This window comes from Marmota flaviventris, chromosome 7, assembly GCF_047511675.1.
Source record: "Marmota flaviventris isolate mMarFla1 chromosome 7, mMarFla1.hap1, whole genome shotgun sequence".
NCBI lineage: Eukaryota > Metazoa > Chordata > Mammalia > Rodentia > Sciuridae > Marmota > Marmota flaviventris.
The window spans coordinates 71,441,896-71,468,309 of NC_092504.1; the positions used below are offsets into that span (position 1 = coordinate 71,441,896).

At 36.9% G+C, this 26,414-nt stretch overlaps 1 protein-coding gene across 1 annotated transcript in view; it reads right to left on the bottom strand.

Annotated features, from left to right (window-relative positions):
* Positions 1–26,414, bottom strand: part of LOC114078826 (broad substrate specificity ATP-binding cassette transporter ABCG2-like) — a 53,950-nt gene that overhangs the window by 17,838 nt on the left and 9,698 nt on the right. Inside the window, exons 2-9 of the mRNA XM_071614827.1 lie at positions 25,383–25,591; positions 20,660–20,719; positions 19,952–20,051; positions 19,251–19,403; positions 8,584–8,720; positions 4,910–5,061; positions 3,479–3,568; positions 2,928–3,175 (exon numbers count right to left, since the gene is read on the bottom strand). Coding sequence (XP_071470928.1) covers positions 2,928–3,175; positions 3,479–3,568; positions 4,910–5,061; positions 8,584–8,720; positions 19,251–19,403; positions 19,952–20,051; positions 20,660–20,719; positions 25,383–25,573 — 1,131 coding nt within the window. The 5' untranslated portion in view covers positions 25,574–25,591. The remainder of the gene's footprint in view (positions 1–2,927; positions 3,176–3,478; positions 3,569–4,909; positions 5,062–8,583; positions 8,721–19,250; positions 19,404–19,951; positions 20,052–20,659; positions 20,720–25,382; positions 25,592–26,414) is intronic.

Genomic DNA, 26,414 nt, shown 5'->3' on the forward strand with positions numbered 1-26,414 from the left:
AATAGCCCTAGCCTGTGAACTAAAAATGTTTTTTCCAATAATTGGGTGGAAAATCTCAAGAATAATATTTCTCTCAATATGGAACATCTATGAAATTAATAATTCAGTGTCTATGAATTAAGTTTTATTTAAACACTGTCATGTTAATTATTGAATAAATATTAGCTGTGGCTAGATTTATACTGAAGTGGCAAGGTTGAGTATTTTGAATATTTGAGAAAAATGCTATATGTGGCCCTCAAAGTGCAAAATATTTACCTTCTGAGTCTTTACCAGAAAGTATTTGCTTGCTCCTCAGCTAATATGCCAACATTTACAAACCTGGACAAGAGTTGTCCTGCTGAACGCAGGGAATTACAGGGTTCTACTTTTATTTTAGAGGTTGCTTCTTCTTTGAACATTGCTGGAATTACTTTTGTGGAACTGAGTTCACTGATGAGGCAAGTAGGCTGAACATGCAACCTGGAGCCTCTTGGCCTAGTGTCTGCACCTTAAGGAAGCCTAGACCCCAAACACACACAATCCTGGTGTATTACAAGTAGCCATGTTTTAATAATGCCTGCCCATAACTACTATGTGTCTTGGACATTGCATACCAGTAGTAGAGGCAAGAAAGAAAAACCTAATGCATAAATCTAAAGAATCAACTCATTACAAACATCATGTCACTGTTGAACAATGGGCAATTAGATTCATGGATCTAACTCACCTGACAATTTTTCAAATGACATTAGATCTACTATTAAAGAATAATATGTTACTTTTGATAAGAAATCAGAGTGCCTGTTTTCTGAGAGAAATGCCAAAGCACAGGATCAAAAATGTTTGCAGCGTGGACAATATGACTGGAAAGGGGATGCTGGCTCTCAGGCACACTTGGAAAGCAACAGTACTTAAATATGAAAAGTGTGGTGCTCATGCTGAGAAGTCAGTTATTTAGAGCCAACAACATGACACATCTAAATACTCCACAGAAACTCAATGATTGATAATAAAAATAATAATCCCCAAACAACCAGCTAAATTGTTTTCTTATAAATGATGGGCCAATGGTCTGAGAGAACTAGTGTTTTGTGTGGCATCGGGCTATGAATAACTCAAAAAAATGGGCTGGGGTTTTTAGCTCAGGTGCAGAGCAATTGCTTAGCATGTGTGAGGCCCTAAGTTCAGTCCCCAGCACTGGGGAGAAACAAAAAGCCCAGAGGAGTGATAATCAATCACTACCACAGAACCAGTAAAAAAAGAAAAACACATCATCATATCTTATTTAAGGGAGTTAAGTGGACAGTGATTAGCCTTGTTCGGTCTGGTTACTTCCTGTGCATAAACTGCACATTCTTTGAGACATCTGTTGCTTTACCAATATTAGAATCTCTTCATGAGGGTTAATTATAAAGAACAGCATTCTGCCTTCAGGCTCTTCCCTCAGACAGTGCACAAAACAAACTAACCCAGTCAATAACACTGGGTTCCTTCAACACCTGATATCAAGGGCAAACCAATACTCATTGGTCTACTTTCTGCCCTCTCTCCTTAAACCTTCTTAGTCCCTTCTACCATCTGGCATGCTACATATTTTCTGTATTCAACTATTATACCTCTGTCCTCATAGAAATTAAGATTTATGTCAGTGGAGGTTTTTATTTTTACCCATTTCATTCACTAGTGTAGTAGAGTCTCAAAATGGAACACAGACTCTTGGGTTGAATTTTTGGAATGAATCAATAAATGATAGTGGACAGCTACTAGAAAATGCCATATTTAGTTGATATTGTCTTTACTTAACATTTTTTTAAAAATGAAATTTTGATGAAGATTTTCCATTACAGTTTGTTTATATCATCAAAACTTTTGAGTTATATAGTCCAGGAAAACACTTAACAAAGCATTGCACAAGTAAAAACTTAATTGTGTCTGACCTGTTGTGCTATTCAATGTTTTATCACTATGATAAAATACGTAAGAAAATCAGCTTAAAGGGGAGGTTATGACTTGGATATGAGGTATCCCCCAAAATCTTCTGTGATAATGCTGGAATATTCAGAGGTGAAATGATTGAACTGTGAGAGCTATAACCTAATCAGTCCATCCTAGTTGGAATGGAAAGTCTGAGTAGTAACTGTAGGCATATGGGGTGTGGCTGGAGGAGGTGGGTCACTGAGGAGCATGCCCTGACAGGGTTGTTCTTCCTGAGGCCCCTTCTCCCTCTCATCTCTGCTTCCTAAGCATGGCATGTGCTCTGTCACCTTGGGCCCTGAACAATGGAGTCAGTTGTCCATGAACTGAGACTTTTGAAGCCATAAGCCTCAAATAACCTTTTCCTCCTGAAGTTGTTTTCTGGTATTTTGGTCACAGAAACACAGACCCTGACAGGAGATAAGATTTTTTTGGTTCACATTTCAGAGGTTTCAGTCCATGGTGTGCTGGCTAAGTAGTTTTGGGCCTGAGGTGACATGGCACATCATGGCAGGAGGGCATGATAAAGCAAAGCTGCTCACCTCGTGGCAGCCAGGAAGCAGCCAGAGAGAAGATGAACTGTTCCACGGCACCCCTTACCCCAGTGACTTACTTCTTCCAACTAGGCCTCACCTCCTACAGTTTCTCCACCTCCCAATTTCCTATCAAGCTATAATTCAACCACTCAATCAATTAATCCTTTGATGCGGTCAAATGATCCAACCACTTTCCAAGAGCCCCACCTCTGAATGGCTATTATTGGGGACTAGGCTTTCAACACAGGAGTCTTTGGGGACACTTCATATCCAAACCATAACACTGGTTCAATTGACTATATCTCTAATAAAGTGGGAATGACAAGTAAATGGAAGGATGGGTAGAAGATAAAACAATCCTGGAGCAGTTCATATCAGAACAAATAGCTCTCACATGATTATTTCAGAGCATAATTAGAAGAATCTGTCAGTTACCTGAACTATCCAGGGCCGGGGATGACCCACCAAGTTTTGGAATGAACGCCGGGTGATGTGTATGAGCTGATGACCAAAAGAGGTAACATAGGTGATCTCCTCTCTGAATAAGCGCCTCTTGTTCAGATCCTTTGAGAGTCGTTCTAGTTCAGATTTTGTTTCTCCACAGATGGGGGATTTTGTATAAAACTCAGCTAATGATTCTATGACTGACTCTTCATTCTCTAAAGGCATTTCAGTGTTGCTAGCTGGAATAAAAGTGGATAACAGGCCTCAGATTACTACCTCATTAATAACAGATTACTACTGGTTTCACCAGTTTTTCTGTGAACTCTTATTTGTATAACTCCTAAAATCTGAAACTTGAGTACAAAAAGAAATGATAATTTGTAAAGTCAATAAAAATATACTTACTCACTAACAAAAAAAATCTTTCTGGCCTGTGCACTAATGTGTAAATTCACAAGCCCACGTTTTAATGAGCCACTGCATTGCTAAATCTCAACCAACTCAATTTGGCAAAAATATGTAAATGTAAGATCTTCACATACCTTCATGGTCTTCTGACTCTCTCTTTATTATACCAGTAATGATATCCAGGAAGAATTCTTCAGGGATGATATAGCACTCACTTTTGTAACCTAGAAAAGAAGACATACCACGAACTCAACCTAGGCCTTGGAAAATAGAGAAAACTCAATAAGTCTGATGGGGTTATTCAGTCACACAATATTTCAATCACTCAGTCCCCAAGTTTTAAAAAAAGCATATTTCAAAATATTTTGAAATCTTCAGAACATCTTATATTATTAGTCTTCACTTCTCATAAATCCCCAAGGAGCTATCAATATGCTCTGGTACTTATCAATACTCCTTCAAAAATCTAAATATAGGTCCAGGAAAAAACACTAAGTTTCTGTGTGTATTGCATACTCTGAGTTCTCCTAGAGAATACTGGAATGGCAGGAGGCACATCAGCAAGGATTGCTTGGCAACCTGTTTAATCCAGAGATCCAAATAATCACAACTTAAGCTGACATAATTCCAAATTGACAACAAATTTCCAGAGAAGCACTATCAAGAGAACATAACCAGCACAGCACACCTGAGCAGTCACCTCAACTTCCTGTGGCACAATCATCTAAACTTGACCTATGCTTGACTCTTTAGTTCATCTTCCCTGGATTCACCAGATTCACATGTGTTTGATTATTTTTAAACAACAAAGATTTAATAAAAACAAATTGAGAAAGATAATATTGACAATTTGATTTAGGGTCATGGAGAAACATCTATAATAATACCCAAAAACTTCTAAAAAGAAGAAGATGGAAAAGCCATTAAAGAAATCATAATATTTAATCTGAAATAGAAAGAACCAAGGAGCCTGGAAATGTTGGCCCATTAATGTCAGATTCAGGGCCGGCTGTTCCATTGAGTTAATAGTCACACCACTCAAGACTTACATCTTCAATCTAATGTTACTAGAAAATGCAGCAGCATCTCATGAACCCTCAGAGAGACAGAGCAAGATCACGTGTCAGGGGAAACACTGGAAAACAACAAATTGTTGCATGGTCGAAAAGGCAATGATTTGGGACTTTTCAAAAGTGTTCAACTAACAGAATAACTAGCTATAAATGTAACATGTTAATTACTAAACTATCAGGGAAAGGATACCACACCTGGGAAGAGAACAGACAAAGGCACAAGACACACACGCGCGCGCACACACACACACACACACACACACACACACACCATGCATACTCATATAGGAGAAGAGAAAGAGAGAACCCTGAACAACAAGCAAGTTCTGCAAAATGAAGAAAAATTCTGGCACCAAACTGATCAAAAATGTTTTGGAGTGGTGAAAATCCAGTTAGGTCTATGCAAAGATCAAGTAGTACTCCTGCTGCCCCCTCTGCTCTCCTCAGGAGTCTATGAATGAAAAATCTAGTGCATGAAAAGGTCAAACACACCTGCTGATTTGAAGTACTCCAAAGCCTCCTGTGCAGGACCGTGGTACATTAGTTTTCCTGAGGCCAATAAGGTGAGACTGTCAAATATGTTGAAGATAGAGTACCCAGGCTGATGAATGGAGAAGATGATTGTTCTTTCCTGCTCAGAAATGCTAAGTTAAAAGGGAAAATAATGAATCATTAAACATCTGAACTGGAAACTTCTTGGTAAAATGCTTTATTCCTGCCAGTAGAGCATTTTATCTCAGATCAACTTGATTTTCTCTTACAAAGTTCTCATTTCAACTTATATTATATACTTGAGAATTGGGGAAGCTAAAGCCAATGCTTTTATTCAGAAGACTAAAGATTCTTAAATTTTGGTACATCAAAGTACAGAATTGGCTAGAATTTAGTGAAAATGCAGGTTTCTACATAGTTTTCCCAGACAGGGAATTACAATCTCTGGGAGTATGCATAGGAAATCTGTATTCTTAATAAGCATTGCAGATACTCTAATATTATTACTAAGCACTCAGGATATATTTGCTAAATGAGTTAGAGTGAAATTCATTTCCATTTACACATGTTGTTAAAAGGAAAGTCTAATATTATTATTTTCCTCCTTTTACAGGTAAGGCTTAAAAGTTAAGCAACTAACCAAGGGCTCACAGTTACTAATGGGGAAAGGTTGGGATCTAAGCTCTGATCTAATGCAAAGCTAGGAACACTGCTAAACTATCTTTTACAGAAATTATTACTTATGAGTAGAAGACACAAAAGCCAAAATCACTATTCAAAACTGTTATTTAAAATATTTTAAAAGAATCACTTTAATTTAAGTATTTGATAAGGACCTTGGGTATCTAACAATGTATCCAAGGATCTTCTGCCTCAAAGAGAAACATGAGATGAGAATCTATAATTTCAATAAGATGTGGATTAAAAGTAGCTAATGGCTCCTTGTAAACAACAAAAAAAGGAGAGTGATAACCCAGTCTGAAGGTGATGTAAATAGAATATCCAAATTCCCAATGATGGTGTGTCTAGCAGCTGAAAAAGATGGAACAGAGGAGTTTCCAGGGATAGTGGACAAAAAGCAGTGACCAGAACTACTGGGAGAGTGTTTCCAGTAAAAATTAAAGTACTTCCCTGAGTAAGTAAGTAAATATTTTGAGATAATGGCAGCCCAAGCTCTCCCTGTCCAAAGTCACTTACAGACATGAAAATGGCAAAGACTAAACATAAGACAGTGGTGTTAGATTGAAATCACAAATATTTTTATGAACTCATGGGCTTTTCAATATATACACACTAACATAAACAATAATAGTTATAGATCTTTGTTTATACATGTATTTTTATAGAAAAAAATAGATATGAAGTCTAGATGTAGTTCATTAATACAGTGGGTGCATAGTATGCACAAAGCCTTAGGTGAGGATCCCCAGCAAGGAAAAAATAAATATATATATATATATATATATATATATATATATATATATATATATATATATATACACACACACACACACACACACACACACACACATACATACACACTCATACACATATACAAAGGCTCATATTGTTATTTAATATATTTCCAAATAAAACATGAAAGCATATTAATATTATGTGTGGGTATAGACATAAACACACTTATACATGTGCTTCCTAGGTCTGTCTACTATGGACCTAGAAGCAATGCCACTCTAGGATCAGTGAGCACACTGAACAAACAGATATTGATCTCTAAGTGTTAACTATACCAGAATAAACCAGGACCGCTGGAAGAAAGTGCTCACTCAGGAGATGAACATGATAAGCCATAAATAGCATTGTGACCATGAAGTAAAGTACTGTAAAAGAATCGTACTGGACATGTGAAAACACAAAAGCCACATGGAAGAGGTTTCTACTGGTCAAGTCAAGGCATAAGACCACAAAATGCTAATCATTTCTCAGGGTAAAAATTATAATTTCAGAGCAAAGAGGCCCAGTAGACACCATCACAATCAGATGATGGAGACTGACACCACCACAATCAGAGGGCTGAAGCTGCTACCACCTATAGGGGGCGCATTCCCAGGTATGTTGCATTGATAACTCTCACCTGATGCACGCAGCTGAGAGTCACCAAATGAACTGCTCCAGGTTGTAAAAAGACAGGAAAAGTATGTTTCTGGAGAGGATTCTGAGGCAGAATATAAACAGAGACAGTAGGGATAACTGGGGAAATTTGAGCAGCTCTGGATTGGATCCTGGGAAAGTCATGTTTATTGTCTAGGGTGTGCAGATGATGATGTGCCTCCCTGATTGGAGTCTGCAGTAGGGAGTATTTGGGGTGAACGGGCATGATGACAGATAGAAACTATGTAGGGAGCATCAAAAGGGAAGGAGGGGCTGTAGATGCAGTGAAATCAAAGAGAGAAGAGTTCACTTGTTTTGTTCTTGGATCCTTTCTATCAGTAGGAAATATGTTTCTATAGTTTTAAAGATGAGATGTCTAAATCTGAGCTATTGAAAATTTTCCTATAAATATTTCCAAACATTTTTCTATCTTGATAAAAGGAAACATCATTTCTTAAATTTCATTCCTCCACTTCTTCAGGCCCCAAATCTTAGCAGTTTGTATGGATCCTACCATCCCAGGTCCAGTCTTGGTCTGATCCTCTTAGTTCCCTTGAAAACAAACCCAGAAACCATCCACTTCTCACTACGATCCTCCTAGTCAAAACTCCTTCATCTTTCAGTGAGTCCTTCATGGGGTCCTCCCTCACCCTTGCTCTACAGCACAGTCTTGTATACAGCATTTGTTCTGCTCTAGAACTCTCAAAACATCCTCATGTCCCCTAGTGACAGGAAAAGCCATACTTCTTACATGGCCTTTGAGGACAATGCAGTCTGCAACCAGATCCACTCCACCTCATGTCCTAATCCACCCGTGAAGGGCTAAACTGGGTCCTCCCCAAACTAAGATGTTAAAATCCTGTCCCCCAGTGCCTCAGGATGTGGCCACATTGGACATAGTGCTTTCAAAAAGGTCTTTAAATTTAAATGAGGTCATTGAGGGTCCTCATCTGCCTGTCCAATTAGGAGCAGATTAGGGCAAAAACATACAACAAAGTTGATGGCCTTCTACAAGCCGAGGAGAGAGGCTAAGGAAGAAACAAACCTGAGGATGCATCAACTCAAATTACTGCCTCCAGAGCCATAAGAAAATTATTATTATTTTTTTTTGTTAAGCCCCCAGCCAACCTCCACTATTCTTAGTACCAAGGTCTGTCCTGGCCTCTGTCATGTTCCACACACATCGACATGCTCTGCCTCAGGGCAACTGGTTGCTTCTTCCAACTAGAACTCTCTGCTAAATTCATAGCATATCTCACTTTCTCTGTCTCTCTGACTCTGTCTCTCTCTCTCTCTTTCTCTTTCTCAGCTCCTGTGTCCCATGCTTGTTGTCTTCCCTGACCTTCCTGCTATTTTAAAAGCTTCCCAACTTTACATGAACTTCCTTCCCTATGCTCTCGTTTCATCTTTCTTGAACCATTTATTATTTATTGACTGTATCACACTAACCAAGAGAAACATTTTTTTTTTAACATTCTGGATCCTCTGCACCAAGAATACCAGGTACATAGCAATGAACAGAGAGTAAATAAATGAAAAAACAATGTTGCCATAGCATTTACCTTTTCAGGAGTTTAATGATCTTATATGCTGTGTTCCAGTCTAAACCAGTTGTGGGCTCATCCAGGAACAAGATGGAAGGATCAAGGATCAGCTCCATTCCTATACTAACCATTTTTCTTTCTCCTTTAGATTTCACCTGAAACACAAATTATTATCATCATCCACATGAATGAGTGTAGTCACTGTCATTTGGTGAATTTATCTGTACCATTCTTCAAAGAGACATGTTATCTCATTATGCTCATTATTTTGTACATCATGGAAATGATACCTGGGAAAAGGAGAAGGTCTCTCATTCACCACATGCATAAGCTGAGCCCCAGTGCAGAGCTGCCAAGTGACTGCACCTGATATGAAGCTCAGGCTTTTAATAGTCCTTTATGTTCCTAACCAAGTCAAATATTTAGTTTTACGATAATAAGTTACAACACTAAAGAATACCATTCTGACATAAGGAAATCCCTATTAAGATAGGAGAGGAAAAGGAAACTGCCTGTAGTGATCTTTCAGTGTGTTCTAACCACCTCCCTCTGACACACCACCTCCACAAAATGATCCCAAGTGGACCAATAAACAGAGAGTCAACTTGGGGCCAGGAAGGTATGTTTTTTACCATACCATTTTAGCATCTTTTCAGTTTAATATTTTTCCCAAAATTATGCTTTGTATACCTAACTTACCTCGGTACACCTGATTCATCTTTTCAGAAAAATCCAGGTAAGCGGATAATCCACAGGACAACTGGCCCAATCTTTACAACAAATAAATGTGTGGTAAGGGAGAAAGAAGATTTGGGGGAGGTAAAAAGTAGGAAACAGATCTGGAATTTGAAATCTACAAACAGATCATAATTAAATGCTACCCATGGCCCTTGATTGGCTTCTATTAACCAATGAAGTATAAAAGACATTTAGGTACCTTGACCAAAATATTATATGCATGTACAAATACGCCAATATGAAATCTATTATTCTGTATAACTATTGTAAACTAAAAAAAGACTTGAATATAAATATGGACTTGATGCTACTAAAATGTAATTGCTGGGCATTTTAGGAAACCTTTCCCAAAGGAGACTTTTCTTGAATTTTTCCTCTACTTTAAGTAAGATATTATGACCAATAACATAATGTCTTATGGGATTCAGATTTTGACTAGCTAGTCAGTACTGAACAGAGAATAATTTACAAAGAAAAAAAGTCAACAAGGTATTGAATGTCAAATAAATGTCTGTCCTATTTTTCATCTTTCCTTTATATCCATGTTTATTTACTACCTTTAAACAAAAAAGATTTAAGACCAAGAAAACCATAAGAATCATGAAATTAAAAAAAATCATCTGTATTAAATCTTCATCAATCATGGGTCTAAAGCAATTGTTTACTGTATTTTTAATAATATAAATGATTGTCACAAAAAAGATGGACTTGAAACAGGTGACGATATGGAGACATTTTCCAGTTTGATCATTGATAATGGTATTGGTAAGGTAAGGAAATGTACTAATTTCCTTTTGCAATTATGTGAGGAGAGGAAAGCAAATGAGAAATTGAAGAAAATTATATTAATGATAAAGTGACATTAATTATTACATAATCAATCATATCATTTGAGTAATCAGACTATTTTTCTACATTTCTGTTATTTTAAAATATCCTAAGAGCCACAAAAATAAACTATTTGAATCAATTAGTTTATATGATTCTAAGATGCCAACAACTGCCGTTATATGTTTCCCCTGGAAATCCAAGCAAGCAACTCAGGGAAGTACCTGCTTGGAGCTAAATAAGACAGTAAAGAAAGTGCCTTTCTAGGAACACAAAATTAGTTCCAAAGTAAACACAGTCAATCAACAAACCAAAATAAGTGGTGAAAGGTGGCATCCCAGGTTATTAAAAAAAAATACACTAATCATGAGAGGCTATCAGGAAAGCCCATGGGAAACAACAGCCAGTAGAACCCACTATCTTCATTGCCTCTAAGGAGGGAGATAACAGGGTGAACCACAGGCTTACAGTTTTTGTTTGATGGTTTGTTTTGTGATGCTGGGAACTGAACCCAGAGCCCCATAATTGATAGTCAAGTGCTCCACCAAAGAGCCACATCACCAGCCCCCTGGATAATACATTCTAAATAGCTTATTTTTGCACTAAGCTCCTAATGTCTACTTATCACACCACCTACACCTAATAATCAACCGTAAACTTGACACCTTTGTCTCCCTTTATCTGCATGATCCTGCACAACTCACACAAGGAAGATTTACTTTCTCCATTGTGTTCCTCTTGTCCACAACTATATCTCTAATACCTCAAAGACAGGGACATGTCAGAGTCTGGAAATAAATACTGGGGAAGAAAAAAATACAGAGTGCGAGGGAGAGGATGAGAGAAGAAAAAAGCTATAGAAAAATAACTTAATCATTACATGAACGAGAAGTAACTACTAAGGTAACCAAATATAATTTGGAAGCCAAAATACACTGAAGTGAATCCCAGAGCAAGAATCCTTGGATTAGACTGGTGAAGATGGTGGAAGGGAGCTAGAAAGTCCCAAACACTTCTCAACACAGAAAGAGGCAGTGAAGGAAAAGCAGAAGTGAGATTCGCATGACAAAATAAATACTTTAAGAAGCAATATTGCAAAATCTGATACCTGGAGAGACTTAAAGCTTAGTTACCAGAGTAGAAAATAAGTGCAGAGTCTCCTAACCTTAAAATCGAATCAGGTAGGTGAAGTGGGGAGGGGCGAGTGAAGGAGAAAGGTGGGAGCAGAAAAACTCTTAAGCTTACCCACTTAAAAATAAGTAGAAAGGCAGACAAAAATTTAAGTGTGACAGGAAAAGCAGAGTCCTAAAAACAGAAAAACCAGCTTAAAACCAAATCTGAAAAGGAAACTGAGCTGGAATCCACAGTCATCTCATGGCACCTTCAGCCCTTTAAATTCATCCCCTTAAATCAACATGTCCACTTCCCAAACCCAGACAGCTGCACCACAAACCACAGAATTCCTGCACTCATAGTTGTGTATGCACAGACAACCACCAGGATCTTCAACACCATTAAAAGGATCCTATGGAGGGGAACAGGTACACAGTGAGCCACAGTACTCATAGGCACACTCCAGAACCTGCATCCTGATCTCCTGCACACAATAGAAACAACCAACATCCAACACTGCACCCTCCAAGCAGTCAGCTTCAGGCCCCTGAGCTGACAAACCAGAATCAGTTGTGGAGGTTCACAGCACCTTACAAATTTACTACTATGCCCCTGTAATCAGGACAGATCCATAGCCAAAGAATGAGGGTAATCTGCTAAATGTCCAAACCCCACTGAAATCCAAACCCAGATTCAAAAAGATTTTTTTTCACCTAGGCATGGTTTACTATAAATTAACTCTAACACAAACTTTGATCATATACAACTCCTTAACTTGAATGATAGTTCCTACCCAATAACCAACATTGTACCTTCAAACCATTTGGATGTATTTCATCTAATGATATAAAGCATTTAATTGAAATTGATCTTCAATATTTGTTTTCCTAGCTCTAGCTGATAAATGCTCCTCTTACACCTCTCTGGCATTATTTGCTACTAAAAATATACACCATCCATCTATTACTCCTTTATACATGGGCCTGAATTATGCTTTTATATCTTTTCTATCTTTCTTTCTTATTTTCACTCTCTCTTTTCCCTACCCATTTTTGCCCAACCTTTCTTCTTTCCCCCTATTTAGCCCTCATTTAAGGCTCTAGTATATTTACTAAACTTAATAACTATTTTTTTTACCTAGTCCAGAAACTTATTCCACGTTTACACCTGGATTTGAAGAACCATGGAAAACAACAGCCACAAATTTTAGTTGCTCATAAAGTTGAGGAGCATAAGACTTGGCTCAGAAGTGATGATAGTAAATAGGGTTCAGTGGCATCTCTGAAAGTAGTGCTGATATTGGGATCAGCAGAGATCAAATGTGGACTTAAAAAACAATATCTGGATATTCTACCAACCCAGGTCTTTTAAGATAAAGAAACTCACAAAGTAGTCCCTCTCTTAAAAGAAGTGAGAACTACACCTATAGATGGGTAGACATACAAACAGTATGAACCATCCCAAACAGCCCATAATGCTTCGACTGAGTCCATTGACACTACAGTGGAGGAAATATCAGAGGAAGAATTTAGGAAGTTCATAGTTAAAATGCTCTGTGACCTAAATGAAGATGTATTAAGTGAAATTAGAGAGAAAATACAGGAAATGAAAGATTATTTCAATAAAGATACACAAATTCTGAAAAGAAACCAAATGGATATTCTAGAAATAAAACACTCAAGAAACCGAAATAAAAGTATCACCAATAGAGTAGACCACTTTGGGAGATAGATTTTCAGGCCTCAAAGACAAAGTATATAATCTTGAAAATAAAATTAACCATAAAGAAAATATGTTAAGAGACCATGAATAGAATATTCAAGACATATGGGATAACATTAAACCACCAAATTTAAGATTCACTGGGATAGATAAAGAATCTGGAATTTGAGCTAAAGGGTGCACAATCTTTTGAATGAAATAATATCAGAATAATTTCCAAACCTTAAGAATAAAATATAAACTCAAATAAAAAGGCATATAGGACTCAGATTATACAAAATCACAATAGATCCACTCTAATCACATTATAATGAAATGCCAAAATAAGGATAGAATTGTAAGGGCTGCAGGAAAAAAATGGCTGATCACATTTAGAGCTAAATCAATACAGATTATAGCTGATTTCTCAACCCAAACCCTAAAGCCAAGAGGATTTGAAATATTATATACAAAGCTCTGAAAGAAAAATGGATGTCAACCAATAATTCTATACCCAGCAAAATTAAGCTTCAGAATTAAACATGAAATAAAAACCTTCCATGATTAAACAGAACCAAAAGAATTCATAACTAGTAAGCCTGAACTACAGGACGCAATGAAATATTTTATGAAGAAGAAATGAAGAATAAAAACGAAAAGCAGCATAGGAATGAAGTGCACTAGTAGAATAGATAAAGAAGAATCAAGTCCACTTTAAACATTAGAAATAAAACAAAATGTCACAGAATAAAAGTCATCTCTATATAACAACATTGAAGGTAAATGATCTAAAATTATTCAATCAAAAGATACAGGTTGGCAGATTGGATTAAAAAAACAAGCCTCAACATTATGCTGGCTACAAGAGATTCACCTTAGTGCAAATACATCCATAGACTGAAGGTGACAGGATAAAAAAGACATAACATTCAAATTGTACTCATGAACAATTAGGGGTAGCAATTATTACATCAGATAAAGTGGACTTTAAGCCATAATTAATCAGAAGAGACAAAGAATGTCACTTCGTGCTGTTTAAGGGAATCATATATCCACAAAATAATGACCATAAATATTAATGTCCCAAACAACAGAACATCTACATATATCCAACAAACCCTTATCAATATTCAGAACCAAATAGATCACAACACAATATACTGGGTGACTTTAACACACTTCTCTCATCACTGGATAGACCATCCAAACATAAACTAAATAAAGATTCTCAGAACTAAAAAATACAATGAATAAGTGGAATGAACAGTCAATATCCATGGAATATTTCATGAATCACTCAATTCACTTTCTTCTCAGTAGCACATGAAGCATTTTCTAAAATAGACCATATTTTAGGTCACAAGACAAATCTTTGCAAATATAGATAATACCTTGCATTCTATCAAATCATAAAGGAATGAAGTTAGAAATAAGTGATAAGATTAAAAAAAGATCTCATTCTAACACCAGCAGATTGAATAATAAACACTTGAATGATGAAAGCATAGCAGAAGAAATCATGGGAGAAATAAAAAAAATTAGAAGTAAATGACAATAGTCATACAACATATCAAAAATCTCTGGGACAGTATGAAGTCAGTTCTAAGAGGAAAGTTCATAGCATTTAGATCATACATTAAAAGAATAGAAAGATAACAAATAAACAATCTAACATTTTATCTCAAGGCCATAGAAAAAGAAGAACAAACCAACCAACACCCAAATCAGTAGAAGATAGAAAATAATTAAAATCAGAGCAAAAATCAATGAAATTGAGAATAACAAAAAATTCAAGAGGTCAACAAAAGAAAGAGTTGGATTTTTGAAAGGATAAACAAGGTTGATTAAACCCTTAGCCAAACTAATGAAAAGAAAGATGAAACAAAAAATTTTCAAAATCTGGGATGAAAAAGGAAATATCACCACAGATACTACTGAAATCTAGAGAACCATCAGAAACTATTTTGAAAATTTATACCCCAATAAGCCAGAAAATCTTGAAGATATTGATAGAAACACATTAAATGATAGTGCTCCAAGATCAAATGAGTTTCATTCAAGGGATGCCAGTTGGTTCAAAATACAGAAATCAATAAATGTCATTCACCACATACATAGACTTAAGTATAAGAATCACATGATTGTCACAATAGATGCAGAAAAACCATTTGACAAAGTATTGCACCCATTCATGTTTGAAACACTAGAAAAACTGCAGAGAAAAGAAATTTACCTCAACATTAAAAGCTATATATGAGAAACCCATGGCCAACATTAGGCTGAAAGAAAAGAAACTGAAATCATTTTCTCTAAAAACAGGAACAAGGCAAGTATGCCTGCTTTCACAATGCCTATTCAACATAGTCCTTGAAATTCTAGCTAGATAAATCAGGCAAGAGAAGGAATCTCTAGGAATGCATATGTAAAAAGAAGAGCTCAAATTACCTCTGTATGCTGAGGATATGATCCTATATTTAGAAGAGCCTCAAATAGATCCAGCAGAAGACTTTGAGAGCTCCTAAGTGAATTCAGCAATGTAGCGGGATGGAAGAAGAACACCCATAAATCAATTACATTCCTATATTCCAATAAATAATCTGCTGAAAAAGAAATTAGGAAGCCTATTCTATTCACAATAGCCTCAAACAAACAAACAAAAAAACAAACAAAATCTTGGGAATCAATCTAACAAAAGTGGTGAAGGATCTCTACAATGAAAACTATAGAACACTTATGAAAATAATTGAGAAAGACCATAGAAATAGAAATATCTCTCATATTATAAGACAGGCTGAACGAATATTGTCAAAATGACCATTCTACCAAAAGCACTATAAAGATTCAATGCAATTCTCATCAAAATTCCAATGACAAATTTCACAGAACTATAGAAAGCAGTTATATAATTCTGTTGGAAAAATAAAAGACCCAGAATAGCCAAAGCAATTCTAAGTGAGGAAAGCAAATCAGGAGGCATCACAATACTGGACCTCAAATTATAGTACAGAGCTACAGTAACAAAAACAGCATGGTACCTGGCACCAAAACAAGCATGAGGACTAATCAAATAGCACAGAAGACACAGAGATAAACCCACATAATACAGTTATCTCATAATAGCCAAGGTGTCAAAGATATATGCTGGAGAAAAGATAGCCTTTTTATGCAGTGGTCTGGGAAAACTGTAAATGCATATAGAATAGAATGAAATTTAACTCTGACCTCTCACTCTGCACACATGTGAACTCAAACTGAATTGGAAACCTAGGAATTAGACTAGAAACCCTGCACCTGCTAGAAGGAAATTCAGGTCCAACATTCCAACATGTCAACACAGGAGCAGACTTTTTAAATAAAACTCCTAAAGTGCAAAAAATAAAATAAAAAATCAATAAGTGTGATGGCATCAAATTAAAACAATTCTGCATAACAAAAGAAAGAATTAAGAGCATAAAGAGACACCTGCAGAATGGGAGAAAATCTTTGCCATGTGCTCCTCAGGGCATTAATATCTAGACTATACTAAGAACTCCAAAAAAAGTAACACCAAATAAATAAATGAACCAATCAATAAATGGGCAAAGGAATTAAACAAGTACTTCTCAACAGGAGAAATACAAACTGTCAACAAATACATGAAAACTTGTTAAATATCCCTAGCATCAGGGAAATGCAAATTAAAACTACATTGAGATTTCTTTCTTTCTTTTTTTTTTTTTTTTTACTTTCCCTCAAAACTGAAAAATTAAAAAAAAAAAATTCTGGGGATGTAGCTCAGCGGTATAACACTCTGGGTTCAATTCCAGTACCACAAAATAATAATAATAACAAGTAACAGGGTTTCATTTGATACTATGACTACATGTTTTTCTTTTTCCTGATCTTCTTTTCCCTAAACTTCTCCCTGATTTTCTTTTCCCTAAACTTCTCTTCTCTGATCTTCTTTTCTCTAAACTTCTCCTCCCTAATCTTTTCCCTAAATTTCTCCTTTCTAATCTCTCCTCTCTCATCTCATTTTCTCGGAATCACCCTCCTGTTCCTGCAAATGGACAGAATCACAGCTTTTGGGAAGGAGTTCCCTGTGTTTCTCCTTTGCTAGCAAAACAATAAACACTTTTCCTTTTTCTCAAAAAATTTTTTTTTCATTTTTGGATTGGTGTCGAGAAAGAGGACTGAACTTTCAGGTATAAATAGAAGAATGTAACACACAACTTGTAAATAATAAAAATATGTACTATGCATTGCCTGATCTCAACCCTATAAACCATTCCTCTTACTACAGGAGGAAGACAGATAAATTCATGGGGTAAATTCAATGTAGTTATTTATTCTTACTGAATATTTTTAATTAATTTTTGCTGAACCCTTGTATCTATAGTTAATTTATGGCTGCAATTGAGAAACAAATGCACTCTCACATGAATTTAGGGGGATATTTTCATTGAAATCAATGAGTAAGATATAAAAAGACAGAGACAAAGGGAAGGACAAGGAAAATATAACTTCAACCTGAAAGTCTTGTGCTCTAACTGTAAAGCTCCATAAACTCAACAAGCCAAAACAACTGTTTACCTGTCGGAGATTTTATTAGCAGGATCATAGCAGCCAGTTGCAGAAGAGAAGGGGGTCGAGAGAGACAGAGAGAGAGAGAGAGAAGAGAGGGGGGAGAGAGAGAGGAGGAAGGGAAGAGAGAGGAGAGAGGGAAGAGAGAGGAGAGGGGGATGAGAGAGGAGGAGGAGGGGGAGGGAGAGAGAGAGGAGAGGGGGAGGAGAGAGAGAGGGGAGGGGGAGGAGAGAGAGAGGGGAGGGGGAAGAGAGAGAGGGGGAGAGAGAGAGGAGAGGGGAAAGAGTGGGGAGAGAGAGAGGAGAGGGGAGGAGAGAGGAGAGTGGGGGAGAGAGAGGAGAGTGGGGGAGAGAGAAGGGAGAGTAAAAGAGAGGGAGAGCAAGAGAGTAAGAGAGCTACATTGAGATTTCATCTCACTCTAATTAGAGTGGCAATTATCAAGTATACAAATAACAAATAATAATTTTAATGCATTCCACTGTCATTTAGTTTTTTAAAAAATCAATAAATAAAAAATACAAATAACAATAAATGTTGATTAGGATGTGGGGAAAATGTACACTCATACATGGTTGGTGGGATTAAAAATTAGTGCAACCACTCTGGAAAGCAGTATGGAAATTTCTCAAAAAACTAGGAATGGAAGAACCGTTTGACCCAGTTAGCCCACTTATTGGAATATGTCTAAAACATTTAAAATCAGCATACTAAACTGATGCAGTCACAAGGTTTATAGCAGTACAATTCACTATAGCCAAGCTATGAAACCAACCTAGGTGCAGCACTTCAACAGATAAATGGATACAGAAATGTGGTATGTATACACAATGGAATATTACTAAGCCATAAAGGATGACATTATTGCATCTGCCAGTAAATGGATGGAACAGAAGTCTATCATGCAAAGTGAAAGTAGCCTGTCTCAAAAAGCTGAGGTTTTTGTGAAAGCTAATCCAAAATAAGAATATGGGTGATTTAAAAAAATTAAAAGTTCAGTGGAATAGCCTAAAGGGGGGTGAAGGGTATGGAGGAGGGATATGATTGGAAAAGACAGTGGAATGAATCACACCTAACTTTCCTATGTGCATATATGAATAAACAACAATGAATCCCCCAATCATGTATATCCACAAGACACTAATTAAAAAAAAAAAAACTCTAAGTAAATATCAGAAGTTTCAGTAGAGCAGAGGGAAGCGTACAGGGGCAGAGAGGAGTGGAAGTGAAAGCATTGGGAACTGAATTAGAACAAAACATGTTCCTTGCTTTTCTAATTATGTCAAAATGAATCCTAATGTTATATACAAAAAAAGAACCCATAAAAAAGAATTCTTGGATTCTTTTCATTTATTGATTCCCTACGTATATTTCAAAAAACAATGTAACAATGGTCCCCAGGGAAAGAGATGGAGAAGAGCAGCTAAGTGAGGAAAGAGATAAACAAAAAGAAGAAAAGTCAGTGAAAAGACATCAAATGATCTGTTTCTTGAACAGTGAGGTTGGGAGGACCATGGAAAAGCCATTTGGGGCTCTCTCCACATAGACCAACTCCATTCCCATAATTCACCACAGTTAAGATTGTTTTTTCACTTTTTTGAAGTGGGAATCTGGTCTCTTTTTTCATTTTCACAGAAAGCAGCCAGTTTTGACCACACACAACTTAACTTCTGATTAAGGTCACATTGATCACACGGGGAAATCCTCTTTCCTGGTTATGACTCTGTCAGGAATTTTCACATTACCTTGGAATCTGCCATTTCATGGAGACCTAACTTTTCAATAACCTTGCTGATTCGATTATTTTTTTCCTCCTTTGACATAGTTGTTGGAAGCCGAAGAGAAGCTGAGAACTGCATGTTTTCTCTCATTGACAGGGTGCTCATCACAACGTCATCCTGAAGGGAAATGCGGTTTCAGTGAGTCACATTGAATCTTTTCTAAAACCATCACTCCAGTGAATGTAAATTAATTCACAAAAATAACAAACCCAAGGAAAATTTCTAGGTAATGATGAACTTTCAACTCTAAAATTTCAGTGATTCCACAAATAGCTTCAAGGCCCAGGGAATAATTTTCCTTCCCTATTTTCAAACCCAGATGGAGCACTGGTGATTATGGTGACTTCTAAACACTTCCAGAATGCTTTGTATGAGGATTTGATGGGACATCTTTGGAGAGAAAAAGAGAGGTGAAGGAAGGGCAAAAGGGCAACAGTAGACCCTTGTGTAAATGATATCAAAGCTAGAATTGATACCATTGCCTACAGGTTCATATTCCAGGCCCTTTCTTCCTCTCCTTTTAACTTCTCTGTCAATCTTAAGGGAGATTATGTAAATTTGGTGTAAATAAAATTGGTTCCTTGAGCATGTTCAATTGGAAGCATGTTATACTACAAACCAAGGCTCTTGCCCATATAGAAACAGGGGAACCCACTCATACTTACCTGTACCACATATCCTGAATTACATTTGGGTACTCCATGTACCCAAACATTTCCAGATAATCCTCTTGGTTTTTTCCTTGCAGCTAACAGACCTAATAGCCTATAAAAGGACACATATGTTGTGAGATTTTTCCTTCCAACAAAGGCCACATCCCTCACCTAGTCTGAATCCAAATTCCATTCAAAATAGAACATGAACTAGCCAAGTTCTGTAGTTGAACACGTGTGTGTGTGAGTCTGTACATGCAAGCACATACACAAATTCTTACCTTCCTATTCATCATGTGCTAGAAGAAAGCCAAAAAACATTAAGGCAAGATATCACCAGATAATCCAGTATAGACCTCCCAAATGACCCTCACCTTAATGGACCCAACCCTGGCAATACACTCCTGTATCTCTGATGCATGTTCTCACAGAACCCTTCTGCTCCTTCTCTTCACTTTTAATATTATTCCCTTCTCTTCCTTCCTCATTAGCCCATAATATGGCCAACTGTTATATGCTAATCACTTTATCATGCTGTGTTAGTAAAGCTAAATTTACTAAGAATTCCTGGTCCTAGGATTAAAACCATAAGATAGTCCAAATGCAGGTCATCCATAGGACCTAGAACCAGACAAGGTAAGCACAGCAAATGCCTGTGATGTTTAAAAGCACACTGAAACTGCACCAAAAAGGCTTATTTACACTTTCTTTTGTACTCACAAAGATTTGCCTCCACCTGGGGGTCCCATGATGGCATTAAGGCCAGGTTTCATGATCCCACTGTAAACACAAAATTATACTGATTTATTATTTCACTTTTTAAAGAGTTATATAGCACAATTTTTCATAACTCTGCGTGTAAAGTAAAAATTAATAAATAAATAAACCTAAAAAAGAGTTCTATAGGTTTAGGGGCTGCAACGAATATATTCAATAAAGGTTGATGAAATTGCAGACAGATAACAAGCACCAAATCTTAAAGAAAAAAAATTAATTGATTAAAAGTAGTCCAGTATATTAGGGATATCAATCACTAGGACCTATAAGAAAAATGTGTTAGCTACCTGAAAATTCCTTTCATTTATTCTTCAGACCACTAATCCTTCTTGGGAAATGACACATTTCATGTCCATAGTCCATGAAATAATTAGCTATTTCTTATGAATAATCTCCATGACTCTTACTTCTCTTAAAACAGCTTCTGAATAATGTTTGATGATCAGCCTCTTCAAATCCCCTCACCTGCTTCCCAGTCAAGTTTCACACAATTAATGAACCACTGATTTGTAGACTATCAGCAGTAGTGTCCTCACTTTTAAAATCTAATCAGAACAAAAATCAGCACATCTTAAGTAGAAATCAAAGACTGGAACAAAGCACTCCAGAGTATAAGAAGCTATCACCTGTTCTTTACATTTGAGAAAAACATGTTACCAATTAAGAAAAAAAAAAAAAAAAGAAGAAGAAAGGAAAAAAGAAACCAACCCAGGACAGATTTTACTGCTTTGTTCAGTGTCTGATAAATGGACTGGAAAATGCTCAGTTTAGAATTTGGGGACATCCCTCTAGCCTGGAAGTCCTTTAGGGATGCACAGAACAGACACAAGTATGTTTCAATCATATTAAGTGTGTGTGTGAGGGTAGTGAACACTCAGAGTAGAAGGAGGTGATTACTGACTGTGCTACACTCAAGATAAAGCTGAATTTTGTCCTAAATGTAAGAGGTGAAATTATCAAGAGGAAAGAAACAGAGGAAGGAGAACTAAGGGCAGGGACAATTCAATTGCACAGAAATGACGAAACAGCAGTCTGATTTCACCCATTCACAACTCTGGTATCTATGCCAGTCTCTCTTCAGAATTGCTACTTACATCAAGATGTGTTGTGTTTTACAGTGGAATCGTTTCAGCACATCTGCCCCACAGCATTCACATCCACTATGAGTTTGGTATTCATGGTCTGAGGCACCTGCTCTGTCTCCCAATGATACTAGGGCTGCTGGGGACTGAAGTAAAACGTGATTTTCACTTTGCTCATTGACTGGGGAGGATCTCATTCAATCACTGGACTACCATAATGGGAGTGTGGTAAATCAGGAGCAGGCTGTGACACAGAAAAATCTTACCCTTGTGGTAACCTTCCTCTGCCAGTGTAAAAACATGCTAATGACTGGGCATATCTGGGGGTGTAGGTCAGTGTTAGAGTGGGTGATTAGCATGCACAAAGTCTTGGGTTCAATCATTAGCAAACTTCCAAATTAAAAAGTCTTGGGTAAACGCTCAAAGTACATTTTTTATACAGTTCTTAATGCATCTTCTTTATTAATAGCTACCCAGCAATTACTTCTAAAATGAGCATAAAAAAACCTTATTATTCACTAAGGCTTCATTGCCTGGTAAACTTCCCAGGTTTTTAAGAGATGAACGCAAGAAAGGAGCAATCGATCCTGAATGATTCAACCAGAAATTGAATATGAATGTGTTCAGACAAAACATTTCTTAGGTACTGCTGTTTGGCTTTCTCTGACACTTAAACCCCAGTGTTATAGGAAACAGAAGTAGGAGTAGAATCCCCAAATGCCACAGTTCCAATGTGGAACAGTGGCTAATTCCACATCCATTCAGGCAAAACAATCATGACCTGTCTATTATGTGTGGACCAGATACTCTTCCAGGACAGGGGCTAGTGCTGAGAATAAATCAAGCAGATCAAACTAAGTCCCAGACCCCTGGAGTACAAGCAAGCACCCTACAGCTTGTCACTTATTTTCTGTTTTCACAAACACTGTGATTGGACAGAGCCATGCTCATTGGTTTAAGTAGAATCTAGAGCTGCTTTCATGCTACAATGACAGTTAAAACTGTCAACTATGGTTCATCATTCCCTGTCTCCTCACCCTCCCTCCACCCTTCTCTAGCCCCTCACAAGCCATTTCCCCCCTTATTTTCTGCTTACAGCATGTGCCTGCAGAGGTCCTCTCTCCTCATACTGTAAAACCTTCACAACAAGACTGTGTGTCTGACTGTTACCACTTCTCCCTCCTGCCCTCCCCCATTACACACAGCACACTGAATCCCAAATACTGAGTTCATGGCATGAAAGAAACCTGAATGATAGCTATTGGATCTATTATAATTTACTAGATTGAGGTCCACCCTTTGGTATTGTTTTGTTTATGGTCAGAGGAGGTAAATGCCATTCCTGGGCGTGGTCAACCTCCCCACATACACACACACACACACACACACACACACACTCTCTCTCTCTCTCTCTCTCTCTCTCTCTCTCTCTCTCTCTTTCTCTTTCTCCCCCTCCCCCTCTCTTTCTCTCACACATATGCACACACACACACACAGAGTTTTCACTTTCTCAATCTCCTTGTACCTGGCACTCCAATTCAGGGAGAGGGGTTTATATTTTGTCTTTGAATACTTTAATCAATCAGAGCAAACAATGCAGGCAAACTGCTCTAGTTTTCTGAATCTCATTAGATTGCAAGGTATCCAACGACACAGGGCACGTCTCTGTCACTAGCATCTTACACAACACCAGGCACCAGTAGGCACCCGAAATTTGTTGAATAAGTGAGTCTCCACCTTAGTGTACTGAGTCCCTAGTCGATTACCTGGAAAGAATAATTGAGGTAAATGAACCCTTGCACATTGTGTGCTTTGTAAGTATTCAACCTGCAAATATTTAAAGCATGGTACATTCTACCTCTTTCATCACAAAATCTGTAAGGACAAATATTTGTCAATTACTGTGTTTCACCAAAGGCTTCTCAGATTTTAATAAGTCAAGTCTATCTAATGATGTAGCAAAAGATCAAAGCCTGTCATCCACCATTCCTCTCCTTATTCTCCTATACAGGATTTATCAATCGATACAAGAGAAAGACAAGAATTAGGCAAGTCAAGCAGGTGTTGTTAGGGTCTGTAAGCAAGTCTGGATGGTGCCTGGCATTTTGCCAGAGGGAGTGGTTTGAGAAGTAACGCCAGTGAGCCATTAAGTGTGGAGATTCCTTATTGGTTGACTGCTGTATCTAGTTTATGTTAATTAAGATAAGCTGTGTATTCAGTAATGTATATATACCACTCCTGTCCTACAATAAACGGCTCCCACTCCTGCTGTATCAATGTACACCCCCTGGTTATTTTGCTGCAGCCGAGAGAAAGACAAGAAGTAAGCAAGTCAGCAGGTGTTGCTGTGTGGACAGAGTTCTAATCTTACACAGCAGCCCTGGCCTCAGGCTAGTCAGCCCCCAGATTCTCACCATTTCTTTCCCATCCATACCTCAACATTTTCTATGCTATCTTGTTGCTTCATTGTCCTCTGAAGGGAGTTAGCTGGTATTAACAGAGAAGTGTAAAGTCATGTAAAAAATATCAAGAAAACAGAACAAACTTATTACATATAGATCTACTTTTATAACCACTGCCCAGACTTGAACAGCCTGGAGAAGGTGCTTACTTGACTAGAAATAATCATTTTCCTTATTACACAAACATAACTCATAGGTCATGGTACCTGAGGAAAGACAAAATCATATCCTGATACCAAAGAGGGGAAGCAGAGTATCACAAATATCAGAAAAACATTGACACCCCTAATGGCCAGCATCTATGAACTTAAGAAGGTACCTGGTAGTGATAGGTTACAGAGAAACACTCATTTCCCTCCTACTTTGGGTCCCACTTCAACATCACATTTTGAATTCTGAATTTGTTGCTGGATAAAAAGTATAAAAATCATAAATATAAGGTACTTTAAACACCACATAATTTCAATTGTTATAGGGATCTTATATTTAAGTATGTTCTGTCTTTATAAGAGCAAGTAATAAGTAAATTTTTATAGAAAATATAACAATTTAAATTGTTATAAATAGACCATTCATTTAAAACAGGTCTATTGAAAAGTAAAGTACCTTCACAATATACTATCGTTTCAACCTCCTTGCTTCTAGAACATAAAGGACATAAGGTGTACAGCTACTTAAAATGCATCTGTCTCAAAAATATTGGAGTAGTGAAATAGAGACACATTCAATTTCACAGTTTGAAAAAATCATGGTTATAATTTTATACCCACAATCAAAAAGCAATAAACTGAAAAATTGGGGCTCTTTTCACCAAAACACAAAGCTTACTCACAAATAACTAAATGGCACCTTGATTGTTCAGTTTCTCAAACAATGATTGATATACATAACACAATCACTTTTACGAGTGGTTTGTCAGTGCAGTTCCTTTCAAAGCTAAACATACACTTAAGTGTCCAATCATTTCAGTCCTAGTTTAGCCAAGATAAATGCAAGCATTTCTCAGTATATCTGTACAAAATCTTGAACACAAATATTCATAGCAATTTTTTGGTAATAGCCAAAACTTGGAAGTTCATTGTAGGTCAATAAAGTGGTCCTTTAAAAAGATTATGCACATACTTGATAACTGATAATGTCCTTTTATCAGTTGTTTTCCAACAAAATGGGAAGCCACTTTTTTCTTGACTTTCGTAAGAGAGGTTTTGAAAACATAATACAGGCCCTTTCTTGCCACTGGAGGTCGTCCCAGGTAGGTCATCAGAGTTTCTTTGGGTCTTGTGGGAAAAAACCGGGTGATTATTGGAAGACATCTGGACAGTTCTGTCTTTCTGTAGAGGGAAAAGTGATAGTAAGTTGATAGTCCAGGTAAATGAGGTTTTTAGACACAAGATAACAACAAATTAACACATTTAAACTGAGCTTCTTTTAAATTGTCCTGCAATGAGTAGTTTCCTTTCCAAAGAGCAGCCCATATCAATGTGATAAGAACAATCATAGAACCTATAATGGGAGCCAAAGTACAATTAGAATACCTGCACTTCAATTAGATGTCAAATTCCCAAATTATGGGCCCTAATGAGTAAATAGAGTATACAAATTATTCAAAAACCATGAAAGAGGAAAAAGGCAGGTGAGGGTTTAGTCTCCTCTGTCTTGAATACAATACTATGATACAACTTTAGTTCAAGGAGAGCCTACATGATCTTATGTGCTCCCACATGTTTTAATGTTGGAGTTTATAATATTGTTACTACCAAAAGGAGCTTAGCTTCTTAGGCAGGGGCAGGAGAGATTTCTAAGAATTAATAATTCAAAGTTGTACAAGTCTGGTTGTTGTTTACCTTGAATCAACTAAGAATTTAAACACCAACATTTTTTTTCACTGAAATTATTTATTTAATGGACAAACATATCATAATGATGAATTATATTAAACCAACAGTTAAGCAGCACAATTTTGGTTTAAAGCAAAATTGGATATTAATAAGTGAAGTTAAAAATATTTCATTTGGGTTGGGGCTGTGGCTCAGTGATATGCCTAATAAGTGTGAGGCACTGGGTTCAATTGTTAGCACCACATAAAAATAAATAAAATAAAGATATTGTTTCCACCTACAACTAAAAAAAATATTTTTAAAAAATTTCATTAAA